The sequence below is a fragment of the Harpegnathos saltator genome, unplaced genomic scaffold (genome assembly GCF_003227715.2).
Source record: "Harpegnathos saltator strain DR-91 unplaced genomic scaffold, Hsal_v8.6 scaffold204, whole genome shotgun sequence".
NCBI lineage: Eukaryota > Metazoa > Arthropoda > Insecta > Hymenoptera > Formicidae > Harpegnathos > Harpegnathos saltator.
In genome coordinates this window covers 284,037-302,054 of record NW_020229989.1, presented here as the reverse complement: position 1 = coordinate 302,054, position 18,018 = coordinate 284,037, and the positions used below count along the sequence as shown (strand labels likewise).

General features: G+C 37.8%; 3 protein-coding genes and 1 pseudogene across 5 annotated transcripts; 2 read left to right on the top strand and 2 right to left on the bottom strand.

The window, feature by feature from the left end:
• Positions 1–709: 709 nt before the first annotated feature.
• On the bottom strand, positions 710–4,400 carry LOC112588383 (eukaryotic translation initiation factor 4B-like; annotated as a pseudogene).
• Positions 4,401–4,500: 100 nt separating this feature from the next.
• Positions 4,501–5,490, top strand: LOC112588382 (NAD(P)H-hydrate epimerase-like). Its single transcript, XM_025298110.1, has one exon. The coding sequence runs from the start codon at positions 4,501–4,503 to the stop codon at positions 5,116–5,118; it is 618 nt and encodes a 205-aa protein (XP_025153895.1). The 3' UTR covers positions 5,119–5,490.
• A 430-nt stretch (positions 5,491–5,920) lies between these two features.
• Positions 5,921–11,964, top strand: eIF4B (eukaryotic translation initiation factor 4B). The gene is made up of 12 exons (XM_011145081.3): positions 5,921–6,031; positions 6,438–6,563; positions 6,812–6,993; positions 7,140–7,247; positions 7,328–7,541; positions 7,768–8,013; positions 8,227–8,500; positions 8,898–8,949; positions 9,044–9,161; positions 9,532–9,634; positions 9,946–10,012; positions 11,375–11,964. The coding sequence occupies exons 1-12, from the start codon at positions 6,022–6,024 to the stop codon at positions 11,441–11,443; spliced, it is 1,569 nt and encodes a 522-aa protein (XP_011143383.1). The 5' UTR covers positions 5,921–6,021; the 3' UTR covers positions 11,444–11,964.
• A 395-nt stretch (positions 11,965–12,359) lies between these two features.
• Positions 12,360–16,838, bottom strand: Sec15 (exocyst complex component Sec15). Of its 3 annotated transcripts, XM_011145080.3 has the most exons (14): positions 16,693–16,838; positions 16,421–16,531; positions 15,861–16,026; positions 15,408–15,694; positions 15,225–15,327; positions 14,801–15,046; positions 14,530–14,697; positions 14,370–14,441; positions 13,887–14,021; positions 13,454–13,824; positions 13,116–13,350; positions 12,900–13,041; positions 12,639–12,825; positions 12,360–12,566 (listed from the first exon to the last, which is right to left on the bottom strand). In XM_011145080.3, the coding sequence occupies exons 2-14, from the start codon at positions 16,486–16,488 to the stop codon at positions 12,443–12,445; spliced, it is 2,304 nt and encodes a 767-aa protein (XP_011143382.1). In that variant the 5' UTR covers positions 16,489–16,531; positions 16,693–16,838; the 3' UTR covers positions 12,360–12,442. The 3 variants fall into 3 exon arrangements, with proteins under 3 accessions (XP_011143382.1, XP_025153890.1, XP_011143381.1); XM_025298105.1 differs by lacking the exon at positions 16,693–16,838 and having other exon boundaries at positions 16,421–16,665; XM_011145079.3 differs by lacking the exons at positions 16,421–16,531; positions 16,693–16,838 and adding an exon at positions 16,101–16,325.
• Between the last annotated feature and the right edge of the window lie 1,180 nt (positions 16,839–18,018).

The following is an 18,018-nucleotide window of genomic DNA, read 5'->3' as shown; positions in this document are numbered from 1 at the left end:
TCCCCTCGGGGTAGGGTGGGTGGTAACGTTCAAATCTCAAATGAGAACCCACATTTTTCATTGCAGAATTAGATTTTACGTGAAGTTTTTATGGAAACAATTTTTTTCATTCGTGATAGATAGCGTTGAATTTTTCCGAGAAACTACTTTTAGCGTTACCCAGGAACAACGACGAGGACGTAGTAGCTTTCTGTTCCCTTCGGGGTGCTTGTTTTAGGTGAGTGAAAAAAATGAAAAAAATTGTTTCCATAAAAACTTCACGTAAAATCTAATTCTGCAATGAAAAATGTGGGTTCTCATTTGAGATTTGAACGTTACCACCCACCCTACCCCGAGAGGATGGGGGGAATAACTGTTATTATGTTTTTTAAAAATATTTTAAAAATATTGAACAGGTATTTTTTTATTTTTCAATCCAATGATCATTTCTGGAGAATTGCAGAAAATCTAATTTTTTGCGATTACAGCGCCATCTATCACGAATCAAAAAAAAAGTTTCGGACGAAACTTACGTATTTTGTGGCGTAGAATCCGAATCTGCAATAAAAAATGGGGGTTCCCATTTAAGATTTCAAAGTTGCCCCCCACCCCCACCCCCCGGGAGTGGGATGGGAGGTCGAGTTTGGATGTCCCCCTTCGAGACGAACAAATTTCATTACCCACTTTTTTTATCCGACATGTAGTTTTCCAGATATTACGATTTGTCAGGTTAAATGGGACACCCTGTATAATAGGAGAACTCTTGTTTTGAATTATTTCCACAATTCCTTTGTGGAGAATGTTCAAACCGTATTGAAACCAAATGTTACGATTTGTTCGACAGAATTTCACGCGATAAATAATTTTACTCACTGGAGCTTGTTCATCCTTTGCTTTCGGCATTCTGTTGATTTCATCTTTCTCTTTATCTTTGCGATCCCTGTTAATAACAGTGAATGATATATAGTTGTGCACAAACTGGTTTAGCACACAGAAGAAGCAATAAACTAAAGCGCAATCGGCTTTAAATCGGTTAGGGAAAGTTTCTATCGAGAACAACCTGACACGTTACACGTTACTTTTTTCTATAATTTCCACTAAAAAATATCAAAGTCATTATGTGTAAACCTTTTGGACGAAACTATATAGTTTTTTTGACATTAATAGTTTCTCGTTGCATTTTGCAATATAAAAAAATATTAAGATAATCATCATAAAAGAAAATATTTTCAATCATCTTTTTGCCGATACCTTTCTAGGGCACGAGCATCTTTTTCGCTAGGCTTCTGAAGTGCTTTGGCAGCTGCTGGTCCAGAACGCGAAGCTGGTGATGCTTTGGATTCATTTTGCGGTTCTATTCTCCAAATACACATATCACATTAACAACGTGTTTAACAAGTTGATGAACCAAGACTCGGATAAATCACGTGAATTATTCAGTTTGTAATTGAAATATTCGAGTCTCGGGTAATTTGAACGTGATTAATAAGTGATCTGTTCGATTGATGTACAAATGTGACAAATGTACAAATACATTGCAAAATTACTAGCATTGTTACATGTATGTTACATACATCTATATATCGAACCGTACTGACTAATCTCATCAGACACTGAACAGATTCAAATGATACAAGATTCGATTTCAAAATTCATATTGTCTTTAAATTGTTTGAAATTTCCGAACATTAGAAACCGGATATCTAAGTAAAATTGAGTTTACCAGGACGCGCAGAAGTGAGTTGAGATCGTGATGCCGATCTTTCGATTCGAGCATCCTTGTCTTCCTCTGACCTCCAAGCCGGTCGATCCCTCTCCTTATCTTTGTCTTCACGTCCTTCCTGTATAATCAGAAATTGTTACGCATTGATTAAGCTTTTTTTTTTAAGCTTTTTTCCAAGACGCGACAATTAAGTAGCCAGTTTGACACTCACTCCATTGCGTCGGCCCCAAGTGCCATCTCTGCTGGAGCGCTCTTTGTTATCTCTGAAAGCAGGATTCATGATCAATTTATGGATCAATTATCAAATTTTTACGTGAATATCTCATCGAAGCGATACGACGAGATTGGATAAATACACAAGTTTAGAACATTGAGCGACAAATAAAGAATCGGAAGACTTGCTATTGATAAAGAATATTATATAAACACGCATATTCATACATATGTCGACGTCCATAAATAAGTTGTTATTCTCCAATTATATAATAAGTAGGATATATAAAGAATATATCTACATATCTCAGACCTGCGGAATTCCAGATAGATTTCATTTCAAAATATTTACTTATAGATAGACTTATAGATAGATTTGTAACATGTCTGCCTCCAGTAACATAGAGAACCAAATTGTGCAAGTATGCATCGTTCATACATACGTTTCCTCTCGGGATCTTGACTCCGCGTAAGACTTGGCGAGACGTTCCTCGATTTCTCGTTCTCTGGCGGTCGTATCTACAGGTTTCGCCGCGCCGAAGATGTTGGTCGCGGGCGCAGAAGTCGAAGTTGGCTTATCGGAGCTTGGTGCTGACCCTGATTTCGCTGACTTCGATTCTGTCGAACTCTGTGTTGCCTGCTCTCCGCCATTACGATCGGCTCCATTGGTTTCGTGCGTGGCTGAAGTTGCAATTTTGGTCTCGTTCGCGGCTCGGCTGTATGACGAAACAGATTATACATACCACTGATAGTACTCAATCATACATCTTTGGTATGTACACGAGTAGATGGATTGAAATGCTGTAACGTTCCAGAACAGATGCAAATAATGAATTTCGTATAAAAAAAATATCTATGAGATAAAATAAAATATTGTGTGCTGAAAATATAAGCACTAATGTTGTTACTTGTACAAAGTAACACTACGTTTTGCATCTGAGCTTGATCGATCTTGTCGACGATCGCGATCCCACTCGGAATCTCCGTAATTACGACGAGAGCCGAAACTGCTGCCTCCGTCTCTGTCTCTGCTGTCACGGTCGCCAAAGCGATTCCAGTCCCTGTCTCTGTCTCTGTCATCGTCCCTGAAGCCACTCGATCCCTAAATGCTGATCCTCGATCACTACTATCTCTCTCACGCCATGCGCCAGGCTTGTTATCATAGTCATATCCTGTTTGACAATGAGTTTTTATTGTGAAAGTGATTCTCAAAGGAATTTTTAAAACGCTTCAATACTTTCACGACTCTCTTTGGTATTCAGCAATAAATAATTGGTACTAGAAATAAAACCAATAACTGTATCGCAGATGTTGGATGTAAATTTAAATAAATGATCTGCAGGATAATTTTTAACGCAAATTGAAACTCGTGTTGAAGCTGGAAAGAGCGCGCATACTTTCTCTATCGTCTCGTCGATCTCTGTTATCGTATCGGCTGCGATAACTGTCTCCGTCGAGTAACTCCTCGCGTGGACCGCTTCTCCAATCACCAGATGTACGTTCCGGATCATCGTAATTATCCCTACGATTGTCCTGCCCATCGCCACCACGACGCGTCGTTACTGCTGTTGGATACCTCAATTCTTACTCGTCTTGTTTTAATCGTCTACAAGATAAATACATATCACATAAGTATCTCAAGAAGTTCCAATCTTCTGGATAGACTAATGGATATCATTTCTCACTGTGTTCGTCATAGACAACGCGTCGATTAAACTCGGCCGGTCCTCAAATTCAACGTAACCATAGCCCCTACTTTTACTTGCATCTTTAGGCAAACGCATACCAGAAATCTGAGAAAATATAATGCATAAATCCGCAACTTTTATAACTTGCAACAAAAAGTGTGTAAATTGTTCGATTTAATTATCACATCAATTTTAGAATATAGTTGATTGTACAGGATGCTTAGAAATCTCAAAAGATTATGAAAACTGACCTTCATTTCTGAGAAAAATTCTACAAGATCAGATTCATCGATATCATATGGTAGATTGCTGATGTAAGCCACAAAAGGTCCATTTGAGGAATATTCTCTTCATCAATTCCAGGACTCGCGCAGCCCTAGGAGCTGTTGGTAAATAACTGGGTCCTTGTTACTCCTAGATGAGAATCCTTCTACAAAATTCAAAAATTTGATATTTTATATTTCATTTGTAAAATAATAAAATAATCATTCACAAGTTCAATATCAAGGATAATCCCTACAAATGCTATATTTTATTCTTAATACACTTTATTCTTAATATATATAGACACATCTAAAATCTGTGAAAGATTTCATGAATTTGGGTCATGCAAACATGATCAATCGTTCGTCGGTAATATCACAAATCAAAATGACAGCAAATTCCTCTGACTCACCATGATCATCCTCCACATCATCTGCCCAGCTGGTTGATTTTAGCGCTACATTGGGACTGCTCTTTCCATCAGCCAAAAAGGACATAAGATCAAGGGTTACTCCCTTCTTCTTCTTACCCTTTTACCTGCAAAATAAGAAAGGGGATTTTGTGGGATTTTGCCCCGCATGCTCAATGAGCTCTATAACACGACAAAATGAGCCTTTTAGGGGAGACAGATAAATGCTTGGNCAGAGCTGCGCCATCGCGATTGCGAAATCGTACTCGCTGTCGGAGAACTCGAACAAAGTACTGGTGTGTTGCGGACCAGGAAACAACGGTGGCGACGGTCTCGTCTGTGCGAGACACCTGAAGCATTTCGGGTATTCGCCGCAGATTTATTATCCGAAAAGGCCAAGCAATGTACTTTACGAAAGACTGCTGCATCAATGTGTCGAGAATGACATTCCCGTATTAGAGAATCAATGTATAGAGGAAGCAAGAGACGTCACAATTTTACAAGAATATACAATCATAGTAGACGCTCTCCTTGGATTCAGTTTCAAGCCACCAGTGAGAGAGCCATTTGTTCACATAATTAATTTGTTAAAGAGCACAACTGTACCTATTTGTAGTATAGACATACCTTCAGGCTGGGATGTTGAGAATGGTCCACCGCAGGAAGGTGGTATAAAACCGCAAATGTTGATATCTTTGACAGCACCAAAGTTGTGTGCCTCCAAATTTGAAGGAAGATTTCATTATCTGGGAGGACGATTTATGCCTAAAAAGTTAGAAATGCAATATAGTCTTGATTTGCCTGAGTATGTTGGTACAGATCTTGTTATTCGACTCCAATAATAAAAACTTGTGATACAAACATAAACTACATTCAAGTACATTACTCTGAAACTAGTCTTATCCTGCTAAATATTTAAAATATGCCGAAAATGTTAATATATAATACTCAAATTCTATTTCATCATTTATGATCAGATTTACCCACACAGCATAAATATTTAAAACATTTAGAAACTCCTGAAAGATATCCTACTTGTTTCAAATGTTTTTGGAATGTCTAAGACATTTGTCTAAAAACATTTATGATCAGTTGTCTGAGTACAGATTATTCATAAAATTATTCTTAGACATCCTGTATTCCAGAATAATGTTCTCTAATGTAATTTGATACATTTGTCTTTCTATTATTATCGATTAATAAAACTGTAATATTACGTTATAGGAGGAATTTTTTGAAATGTATTGATATGAAAATTCTACATTACTGGTTTTTTTTATATACCTGCTATCTTCAATCGTAACGTTATTTGTGTGGCATAAGGTCTCTCGATTACGATTTCTGGAAATCGCGGTGCAATCGAGACATCGTTATAAAAGTACAGAATTACAAAGTTTCACCCGAGTTGCGAACCGGTTAATGAGCCATAACCGTAAGCGAAATTCAAACGGTTCAAATTCTAGTTCCGCTCGCGGTTACTCACCGCTATTTCGATCTTCTAAATTAAATCTTACTCAAGAGGAATATCTTGATTGGTCCTTCGGCTTAAGTTTGCTCCGCACGTTAATTCTCACGGCATGATTTGGTGGCGCGACGGCGGTTAGTTCACGCATCAAATGTGTTTCATGCATGCACACACACATCTGACGAAGACATAATTCGTGCCTTACGGACTGAGGTCGGTCGTGTGGCTCACGTAGGCACGATCTGGTTTGCATTCCTGTGAATCCTCGTTCATATTCACCATGTCCGCAGGTACGCATTCGCCCGGCGCGACGACGAATCCGTCGATGCACGATTTTTTTTCGCTGCGAGCGCGACACCGGGAGCATCGTTGACGTTCTCGCGAGACACGGTCGACCTAACCAAAGCGCACGCGACGTGCTCACCATGCTTTCATGATTGCGTCAAGCTGTGCGAGGCATTCCATCCAATGAGTTGTACAAATGTCCCGAAGTGAACCTTCAAGGAAACAAACAGATGTTAGTTGGATTGCTGTCTTTGATATCTCATTTCAGTTGTTGAAGGTGTTCCTGGACGAAGATAACAATCCGACCAAGCATTTATCTGTCTCCCCTAAAAGGCTCATTTTGTCGTGTTATAGAGCTCATTGAGCATGCGGGGAGCAAAATCCCACAAAATCCCCTTTCTTATTTTGCAGGTAAAAAGGGTAAGAAGAAGAAGGGAGTAACCCTTGATCTTATGTCCTTTTTGGCTGATGGAAAGAGCAGTCCCAATGTAGCGCTAAAATCAACCAGCTGGGCAGATGATGTGGAGGATGATCATGGTGAGTCAGAGGAATTTGCTGTCATTTTGATTTGTGATATTACCGACGAACGATTGATCATGTTTGCATGACCCAAATTCATGAAATCTTTCACAGATTCTTAGATGTGTCTATATATATTAAGAATAAAGTGTATTAAGAATAAAATATAGCAATTTGTAGGGATTATCCTTGATATTGAACTTGTGAATGATTATTTTATTATTTTACAAATGAAATATAAAATATCAAATTTTTGAATTTTGTAGAAGGATTCTCATCTAGGAGTAACAAGGACCCAGTTATTTTACCAACAGCTCCTAGGGCTGCGCGAGGTCCTGGAATTGATGAAGAGAATATTCCTACAAATGGACCTTTTGTGGCTTACATCAGCAATCTACCATATGATATCGATGAATCTGATCTTGTAGAATTTTTCTCAGAAATGAAGGTCAGTTTTCATAATCTTTTGAGATTTCTAAGCATCCTGTACAATCAACTATATTCTAAAATTGATGTGATAATTAAATCGAACAATTTACACACTTTTTGTTGCAAGTTATAAAAGTTGCGGATTTATGCATTATATTTTCTCAGATTTCTGGTATGCGTTTGCCTAAAGATGCAAGTAAAAGTAGGGGCTATGGTTACGTTGAATTTGAGGACCGGCCGAGTTTAATCGACGCGTTGTCTATGACGAACACAGTGAGGAAATGATATCCATTAGTCTATCCAGAAGATTGGAACTTCTTGAGATACTTATGTGATATGTATTTATCTTGTAGACGATTAAAACAAGACGAGTAAGAATTGAGGTATCCAACAGCAGTAACGACGAACGTCGTGGTGGTCGGATGGGCAGGGACAATCGTAGGGATAATTACGATGATCCGGAACGTACATCTGGTGATTGGAGAAGCGGTCCACGCGAGGAGTTACTCGACGGAGACAGTTATCGCAGCCGATACGATAACAGAGATCGACGAGACGATAGAGAAAGTATGCGCGCTCTTTCCAGCTTCAACACGAGTTTCAATTTGCGTTAAAAATTATCCTGCAGATCATTTATTTAAATTTACATCCAACATCTGCGATACAGTTATTGGTTTTATTTCTAGTACCAATTATTTATTGCTGAATACCAAAGAGAGTCGTGAAAGTATTGAAGCGTTTTAAAAAATTCCTTTGAGAATCACTTTCACAATAAAAACTCATTGTCAAACAGGATATGACTATGATAACAAGCCTGGCGCATGGCGTGAGAGAGATAGTAGTGATCGAGGATCAGCATTTAGGGATCGAGGTGGCTTCAGGGACGATGACAGAGACAGAGACAGGGACTGGAATCGCTTTGGCGACCGTGACAGCAGAGACAGAGACGGAGGCAGCAGTTTCGGCTCTCGTCGTAATTACGGAGATTCCGAGTGGGATCGCGATCGTCGACAAGATCGATCAAGCTCAGATGCAAAACGTAAGTGTTACTTTGTACAAGTAACAACATTAGTGCTTATATTTTCAGCACACAATATTTTATTTTATCTCATAGATATTTTTTTTATACGAAATTCATTATTTGCATTGTTCTGGAACGTTTACAGCATTTCAATCCATCTACTCGTTGTACATACCAAAGATGTATGATTGAGTACTATCAGTGGTATGTATAATCTGTTTCGTCATACAGCCGAGCCGCGAACGAGACCAAAATTGCAACTTCAGCCACGCACGAAACCAATGGAGCCGATCGTAATGGCGGAGGAGCAGGCAACACAGAGTTCGACAGAATCGAAGTCAGCGAAATCAGGGTCAGCACCAAGCTCCGATAAGCCAACTTCGACTTCTGCGCCCGCGACCAACATCTTCGGCGCGGCGAAACCTGTAGATACGACCGCCAGAGAACGAGAAATCGAGGAACGTCTCGCCAAGTCTTACGCGGAGTCAAGATCCCGAGAGGAAACGTATGTATGAACGATGCATACTTGCACAATTTGGTTCTCTATGTTTACTGGAGGCCAGACATGTTACAAATCTATCTATAAGTCTATCTATAAGTAAATATTTTGAAATGAAATCTATCTGGAATTCCGCAGGTCTGAGATATGTAGATATATTCTTTATATATCCTACTTATTATATAATTGGAGAATAACAACTTATTTATGGACGTCGACATATGTATGAAATATGCGTGTTTATATAATATTCTTTATCAATAGCAAGTCTTCCGATTCTTTATTTGTCGCTCAATGTTCTAAACTTGTGTATTTTATCCAATCTCGTCGTATCGCTTCGATGAGATATTCACGTAAAAATTTGATAATTGATCCATAAATTGATCATGAATCCTGCTTTCAGAGATAACAAAGAGCGCTCCAGCAGAGATGGCACTTGGGGCCGACGCAATGGAGTGAGTGTCAAACTGGCTACTTAATTGTCGCGTCTTGGAAAAAAGCTTAAAAAAAAAAGCTTAAATCAATGCGTAACAATTTCTGATTATACAGGAAGGACGTGAAGACAAAGATAAGGAGAGGGATCGACCGGCTTGGAGGTCAGAGGAAGACAAGGATGCTCGAATCGAAAGATCGGCATCACGATCTCAACTCACTTCTGCGCGTCCTGGTAAACTCAATTTTACTTAGATATCCGGTTTCTAATGTTCGGAAATTTCAAACAATTTAAAGACAATATGAATTTTGAAATCGAATCTTGTATCATTTGAATCTGTTCAGTGTCTGATGAGATTAGTCAGTACGGTTCGATATATAGATGTATGTAACATACATGTAACAATGCTAGTAATTTTGCAATGTATTTGTACATTTGTCACATTTGTACATCAATCGAACAGATCACTTATTAATCACGTTCAAATTACCCGAGACTCGAATATTTCAATTACAAACTGAATAATTCACGTGATTTATCCGAGTCTTGGTTTCATCAACTTGTTAAACACGTTGTTAATGTGATATGTGTATTTGGAGAATAGAACCGCAAAATGAATCCAAAGCATCACCAGCTTCGCGTTCTGGACCAGCAGCTGCCAAAGCACTTCAGAAGCCTAGCGAAAAAGATGCTCGTGCCCTAGAAAGGTATCGGCAAAAAGATGATTGAAAATATTTTCTTTTTATGATGATTATCTTAATATTTTTTTATATTGCAAAATGCAACGAGAAACTATTAATGTCAAAAAAACTATATAGTTTCGTCCAAAAGGTTTACACATAATGACTTTGATATTTTTAGTGGAAATTATAGAAAAAAGTAACGTGTAACGTGTCAGGTTGTTCTCGATAGAAACTTTCCCTAACCGATTTAAAGCCGATTGCGCTTTAGTTTATTGCTTCTTCTGTGTGCTAAACCAGTTTGTGCACAACTATATATCATTCACTGTTATTAACAGGGATCGCAAAGATAAAGAGAAAGATGAAATCAACAGAATGCCGAAAGCAAAGGATGAACAAGCTCCAGTGAGTAAAATTATTTATCGCGTGAAATTCTGTCGAACAAATCGTACATTTGGTTTCAATACGGTTTGAACATTCTCCACAAAGGAATTTGTGGAAATAATTCAAAAACAAGAGTTCTCCTATTATACAGGGTGTCCCATTTAACCTGACAAATCGTAATATCTGGAAAACTACATGTCGGATAAAAAAAAGTGGGTAATGAAATTTGTTCGTCTCGAAGGGGGACATCCAATGATATCAAACTCGACCTCCCACCCCACTCCCGGGGGGTGGGGTGGGGGACAACTTTGAAATCTTAAATGGGAACCCCCATTTTTTATTGCAGATTCGGATTCTACGCCACAAAATACGTAAGTTTCGTCCGAAACTTTTTTTTGATTCGTGATAGATGGCGCTGTAATCGCAAAAAATTAGATTTTCTGCAATTCTTCAGAAATGATCACTGGATTTAAAAATAAAAAAATACCTGTTCAATACTTTTAAAAATATTTTTAAAAAACATAATAACAATTATTCCCCCCATCCCCTCGGGGTAGGGTGGGTGGTAACGTTCAAATCTCAAATGAGAACCCACATTTTTCATTGCAGAATTAGATTTTACGTGAAGTTTTTATGGAAACAATTTTTTTCATTCGTGATAGATAGCGTTGAATTTTTCCGAGAAACTACTTTTAGCGTTACCCAGGAACAACGACGAGGACGTAGTAGCTTTCTGTTCCCTTCGGGGTGCTTGTTTTAGGTGAGTGAAAAAAATGAAAAAAATTGTTTCCATAAAAACTTCACGTAAAATCTAATTCTGCAATGAAAAATGTGGGTTCTCATTTGAGATTTGAACGTTACCACCCACCCTACCCCGAGAGGATGGGGGGAATAACTGTTATTATGTTTTTTAAAAATATTTTAAAAAATATTGAACAGGTATTTTTTTATTTTTCAATCCAATGATCATTTCTGAAGAATTGCAGAAAATCTAATGTTTTGCGATTACAGCGCCATCTATCACGAATCAAAAAAAAAGTTTCGGACGAAACTTACGTATTTTGTGGCGTAGAATCCGAATCTGCAATAGAAAATGGGGGTTCCCATTTAAGATTTCAAAGTTGCCCCCCACCCCCACCCCCCGGGAGTGGGATGGGAGGTCGAGTTTGGATGTCCCCCTTCGAGACGAACAAATTTCATTACCCACTTTTTTTATCCGACATGTAGTTTTCCAGATATTACGATTTGTCAGGTTAAATGGGACACCCTGTATATTGCCTACATATCGAACTGTATCGAGCAAAGCATTCAAATCATGTTGAAATCAAATATACATTTAATGCATTTAGTGCAAACAGTCGTAACGTCGCCTTTCTTTTGCAGAATTTTGTAGCTTCCAACAAATATTCCATGCTACCTGATGATGTGGATCCTGACAATATCGATGATTAGTCCTAAAGATTCTAATTTGCATTGCCGAATAAATTGTGCCACATGCAACACGATTGGTCTATATATGCATATTATTAATAATTTGTTTTACCCTTACTAAATACCGCATGGATTCATCACGAACCAAGCGTTAACTTAACCCTTGGTATTACTTTATTGGAATTATTGTTGATTTGTATTTAATCTATTTTATTATTCTCAATATAACTCCATCTACCTATGTATTTACTTTATAGTTCTTTTTTGTTTTTTTGAAACGAATTGTTAAATCGCACTGTCGCAGAACCCTTTACGACTACAGAGCGAACGATTGCATCCTTTTGTACTTGATTCTAAAGGTATACCTTTAGAACCTAAAAATTCTAAAGGAACACCTTTTAGAATCTAGGAATCGGGACTTTATACATCCTACTTAATCTGCTGTACACAGTAATTGTACGATACGTGACTCGATTACATGTAATATAACAATGCCAATATATAGAAGGAAATTAAAAGTAATAAGTATATGGGAACACAAACATTGCGCTTGTATTTTAATTCCCAGTTCCTGTGCTGATTCTCACGAGTATAAATATTATATTGAAAATTGAAATTTAAGATCAATGAATACAAAGAGTACACTTGTACATACAAGTTGTGAATATACTTATATACTTTAAGTATGTGAAGTATGAAATCTGTGCAAAAAGGGCAATAAATATATATGAAACATTTTGTAATATATGAAATATACTTTATAATATAATACACTATGTATAATATATGTCATTATATTAATATATCATTTATATAATATATTAATATCAAATTATAATATATATTGTGTAATTACATATTTCATAACTATATAACTAGCTATATAGTATATAGTGATAATTTATATAAAATATTTCATAATAAATAAGCACACGCGTTAAGACTCAATTTTTTATAATATTCATTTACAAAATTATATGTATATTTACATAATTACATCAGTAATTTCCATAGTTTCCACTACTGTTGAGTTGTCTGCGCTAGTTGACGCAGCTGCTTTAATACGGTTTCAAGCAACTTTTTCTTATCTCTCTCGCTTTTCTTCAACACAGAAAACACTGTTTTCTTATCTGATTCTTTCAATCTAAAAGAAAAAAATATACATTATTATAAAACGTATAAATTAACAATGAAGCGTGGAAATGATGACACATACTTTTCTAATAGAAGTACAGCCATATTCGGAGTTACTAGATTGTATTTACTGGAATCATGACCATAATCGTGAAAGTAAGTAGGCCAGTCCCAACTCATGAATAAATCTAACAATTGTCTCAATTGCGAGAAGTATTGCAATAACGTCCCTTCCGGCAGACCAACGACTGGCTCGGAAGCAGCAAATTCTGAACAATGCAATAAAACATTTCCATTTTTTTTTCCCAGAGTATCGTATGACGAAAAAGATACGAGAACTTACGTTCACACTGTATAGTGTCTAAATTGACTTGCTGCAATGCACCCATAGATATCTGTTTCACATCTTCGCTAATCAATATCCCTAATATGGCTTTAGCGATATGAGAACAGGCGGACTTGCACGCTACTTGAGCCACCTCGTCCTGAGATATCATGAATTATTAATTATCACAATTTATACGAGCGTTTCACATTTTACATTATATTATTTACCTACCGGTAGATTAGTGAAGCAAGTGAAGGTGCTCTGCAAGAACGCTATTAGATCCGTGATGAATCCCGAGGCGTGACCTTGAGGTTCCGCCAGATTCCAATCATAATTTTCTAATTCTAAGAATTCGTCCAACTTGTTCTTCAACTTGTCGCAAATCTGTTTCTCAGCGTCGTCCCGTGCGACTCGAAACATGGCGGATTCCACACCCACGCAACTTAATTGTCCCTTGTGTGGCGTGCTGAGATATACAAAATTTTATATTTTAATAAAATAAATATTTTCATATATTATTTTTATGTATATCTAACGATTTACATAAAAAAAAAACGCAACATATTTACCCAGTGATGTTAGTCAGGAATTCCTCCAAGTACTTTGTGGATTTCTCGAGGTAACCCGTGTTGATGATGATTTGAACGACTTGCAAAAGCGCTAAAGACGGCTTCCGGAATAATGACGACAGGCATCCGCTGAAAGTTCTCGTTAGCAACAGATTCGTCGACTTGCATATCATCTCGTCGATTTCTGTTTGCGTAAAGTTCAAGTCTTCCGAGAACTTTAAACAAGCGTAAATAAACTCTTTCACTTGTTGGTAAACTTTGGGAACCATATCCGAGAATGGAAACTTTTTAGGAAATTCAGCCCTTTGCAGTTCCTCGTCGTGATAAGGAAATAAATTAAGAACGTCGTCATATTCGGCTTGCGTTGTAACCTGGAACATGACAATCGAGCATTAAAAAGCAAAAAAACAATATAAAAACGAATAATAATTACCTGAATTGGCAAGAAGCTGTCTTCGTCCAAAATGTCTCTGAATACTTGAACCCAGTGCTGCATCAGCACTTCGTTATAATGCACTCTAATCTCTTGTAGCAAGTCCCAAAGTTGTCCTACGGAGTAGCCATAATTCTGTTTATAACAAAAAACCTCATTGAGTTAAACATGCACGTACGTACATGTAATAACGACAATCTTTAAAAATCTTGATGGTTCTAAAAAAAAGTTTTGGATATCTTATGTATGAATAATAAATTACACAAATGTACGTAAGAGAAATGTACATACATGTTATTATTACAAGAATTGATGCTCAAGCCATTAAAAAAAATTCAAAAAGGAAAGCACAAGATTTAAAACTTTTGAATATCTCAAGCAAAAGAAAATTTTTGCCATATATCCAAAATGACTCAACGCGTGAGATCATCGTTAACTATATACGAATAACCTGACACATTTAACACGCTTTTCATTACTTACCCTAAGGGTAGTATTGAACAGCATGATGAGATTCTTGATTTTCAATATGAGCATGGCGTCTGTGCAATATGCCTGAAACGGATCCCTCGTTCAGAACAGTTATCGCGCTGATACAATAAGAGCATATAGTAATATATAACAATTATAATTTTTTTTTTACTGAGTGTGTCCGTAAAGCGTTGACTATAGTGGACAACGACATTGACCAAAGCTCATCCAAGTAGGCGCGTGTGGCCAATCCGTTACCAGTATTTAATATATGATCTTCTACCACAAAGAAGCCGATGATACCGTGCAGATAAGTCTGATATCCGACTATACTTTCGTGCTGACAACAGAAATATCTCGTCATAGCGACATAATGATCTTATTAGTAATAGATGCGAGCGACATGACGATATCGACAGATTACGCTGAACCGACGAGTTTACCATGTTAATAGGTGGCTGTAGAACTAATCTAGCTTGCTGCTTCCTTTGTTGTCTGTAGTAAGTTTTGAAAGTATCTCCTTCGCGCAGCACAGTATAGATATGCATGCATCGATACACCGGACTAAAGTCCATCAAATCTTGAGCGCTCAGTTCTTCTTCGCCCTCGTTCGTGGACGAGTTGTTTGCGTGAGATCTTCTCTTCTTCCTCCCAATAATTTCCGCCTCGGTAGCCAACTGTTCGGCGGTCTGGGGTACATTTAACAAAGCTGATAAGCTCATTAATCTTAACAAAAATAAAATATACACATACAGAAATGTATATGTTACATTGTACAACTATAATTGTACGAGATAGCACAATTATTTCAACTAAAAGTAATATGCATGGATGAAGATATTAAATAGAAATAAGAATTATACTCACATGCCTCATTGCAACTTCTCCAATCTTTGGCGAATGCTTTCTGATGTTTTCTAGAAAATCTCGCAAGTCGGACATAGATGCATCCTTTATATTCTCTCGCAATCTGAAGTAAGGAAAATACTTTTGTAGCGTTTTCTTGCTGAATCGAGTACAATACCAAAACGAGGATCTCATTGAACTCACTGTGGAATTTGTTGAGTGATTTGAGAGGAAAACCTATAATTCGTGACTTTTGGAAGATCATGATGCTCTAATTGTTCCAATGTTTTCAGTGCTGGATAATAACGTTTATCCTTCAACTGCTTCTGTAACTTTGCATATGCAGCTAAGACAGGAAGGCACATTGTCAGACTGTCTACAGCAGCAGCCATGTTACTCTCCACTTTGCGAGCTTTAACCAGTTCTTCACCCTTATCGATCACTTTAGTAGATGTAGCAGTGATACGTTTATCAAGTTCCAATATATCTGCCTGGATAATTATAGAATTGAATCAGATGTTGGATCATCTCTGCACCTCTTCTAAATGTGTAATATTAGATCTATTATAAAGTATTTATTATACCATGGAATATCATCAAGCATAATCGAAGCTAATGTAATTAAGATATGGTGAGCATAATATATAACGAACTAACATTAAGTTGCTGCGCTTGAGAGCGAACTTGTAAGAGTTCCCGGATAGAATCAATAAATCCTTGATAATGATGATTGCACATCCTTTCAATGTCCTTGTCATGAGCCTTGATACGATCATCCAGCTTCTCCATGAACTTCTGATGCTCGTGGCCATCATAAATTGCTCTACAACACAAAGCAAACACAATGACAGTTCTTATCATGCTTCTGCTTGAGCACATGGCCACATAGCACAGTACCTGAAAACTAGACCTATGCTATTAGTGTCAGTGGACTCTATTTCGAAAAGTAAATATTCGTGCTTCGGCACCATAGACAGCAGATTTTGCGAAGGGTTAATTGACATTCTTGACATGTTACGAGCCTGTTGAGAATCCGCTCGAAATGCGAATTACGCGTGCATGTCGGTCACCACCCTTATCGCCACCCCTCGACCACCCCTGTCGAGTGCGCATATTCGTTCGGGGTCGTCGCATCTGCGTGATCAAGGGGTGTGTTTCTCACGGGGGCGCGTACTTCGATCTCGGCTCAAGCTTTAAATTTCGCTGAGTTTACTTACCGAAACGTCGGACCTAAGTAATCGTCAATGCTCTCGATCTCCTGGATCAGTAAATCGTACCGTTGCATCGTTGCGGAGTCCGAAAATCACTTGCTGGAATAACCTCAGGAACTGTCAAATGAATTTAACGTGCCGATTACAATCGTTGGATTGTGTTATATCATCAGAGTTAGGATTTGTCGCCGACAGTGAACTCACACTGTCACTTTGTACGCTCGATCACGCTATTCTACGGAGATAATACGATAAAAGCATATTTTTAAATAACTCACATTCAACTCCCCCTCCGAGACGCACATCCTACGAACTCGTGCGAACCGCTCAGTTACCCCGCCCCTAAGAATGAATGACGTTTTTTTGAATGATGTTCGATGAATCAATGTCAAAGGATCGATTAATCACACCATATACTTATCTTCAAACATTCTTATTATAATTCATCGTCGACTCGGAAGAGCTTTTATTTCCTGAACGGAGACAAAAATATTACCGATTCATTGTTCACAATCGTGTTATTAAAGATAAAATCTGCTCAGTCGTCGAGTCGCACTACTGAGTCGCAAATTGAAGTCGTAGTACGACTCAACGACTAGTCAGAAAGACTTTTTATTTTTATGTAGTACAACACAATGAAAGATAAAGTAACTTTTCTCCATTTCGAGAAGTATCGTTTTAATCTTTCGTAACAGTTGATTACAATTTATTATTATTATTTATTATTATTATTATTAATTTATATAAAGCTTAAATATGAATTATTTTATATAAAGCAATTAATACAAACATCAACAAACTTCTTTTATATTAATAGATAATATATAAAAATTACCAACTGTTGGGAATTTGTTTATGAAGTTATGACGATTTGTTAAGCTAGCGCCACACGGTGCTTGTTTTTGTTCTGGATTGCTTGCTGGATGAAAATATTGCGTTGTGATTGGTACATTTTCGAAGATGGATGGAAATGCACTAATCAGAACGCAGTATTTTCATCCAGCAAGCAATCCAGCATGAAAACAAGCACCGTGTGCCGCTGGCTTTAGGGACAATTTTTATCGATCGAAATCTTCCAACGCTCTAAAGACCGCATCACACTAGCGACTCGCGACTGCGGATGCGGCTGCGATTGCAATTGCGATTCTTCCACAACCAATCAGAAAGCCGTCCAAACGACAGTCGTGAGTCGCAGCAGAGAGAAGCCTGAGAGCGGCCATGGTTGCATTTACAGCGTTATCGAAAAGTTGGCTGATTCGAAGCGGCAACTGGGTCCATTTTTCATGGACATGAACTACTAAGCCAATGTCCACGATTTATTGGTACTATTCCGTGCTATGTCCATAATTATTTGGTTCTGTTTTGTGCTACGTTCACGAGCGAGCTAGATTAGTCAGATAAAAACGGAGGATCGGTTTTTGTCTCACCACCAGCGAATAGACAATCGCGACGATAAACTGAAGCGAGCCAGCAGCGATGTTACCGTAAGGCAAACGTAGCCGTCTCCTCTTTCACCCCCTTGTTTTCCTTTCCACGTTGTTTTATATTCATAATTCGGGAAGAAAATAATTTCGAGAGTTCGGACGATTTCTAGCAATGACGCG

What these genes read in the sequence shown, in the direction of transcription:
- Sec15 (XM_011145079.3), bottom strand. Translation starts at nt 16,216, where the DNA reads ATGTCAAGAATGTCAATTAACCCTTCGCAAAATCTGCTGTCTATGGTG. An exon ending in CTCAAGCGCAGCAACTTAAT is followed by an intron (nt 15,695 to 15,860) that starts GTTAGTTCGTTA and finishes ATAATTATCCAG; the next exon opens with GCAGATATATTGGAACTTGA. An exon ending in ACGCTTTACGGACACACTCA is followed by an intron (nt 14,442 to 14,529) that starts GTAAAAAAAAAA and finishes GATCCGTTTCAG; the next exon opens with GCATATTGCACAGACGCCAT.
- eIF4B (XM_011145081.3), top strand. An exon ending in CGTTGTCTATGACGAACACA is followed by an intron (nt 7,248 to 7,327) that starts GTGAGGAAATGA and finishes TTTATCTTGTAG; the next exon opens with ACGATTAAAACAAGACGAGT. An exon ending in TCAAGATCCCGAGAGGAAAC is followed by an intron (nt 8,501 to 8,897) that starts GTATGTATGAAC and finishes TCCTGCTTTCAG; the next exon opens with AGATAACAAAGAGCGCTCCA.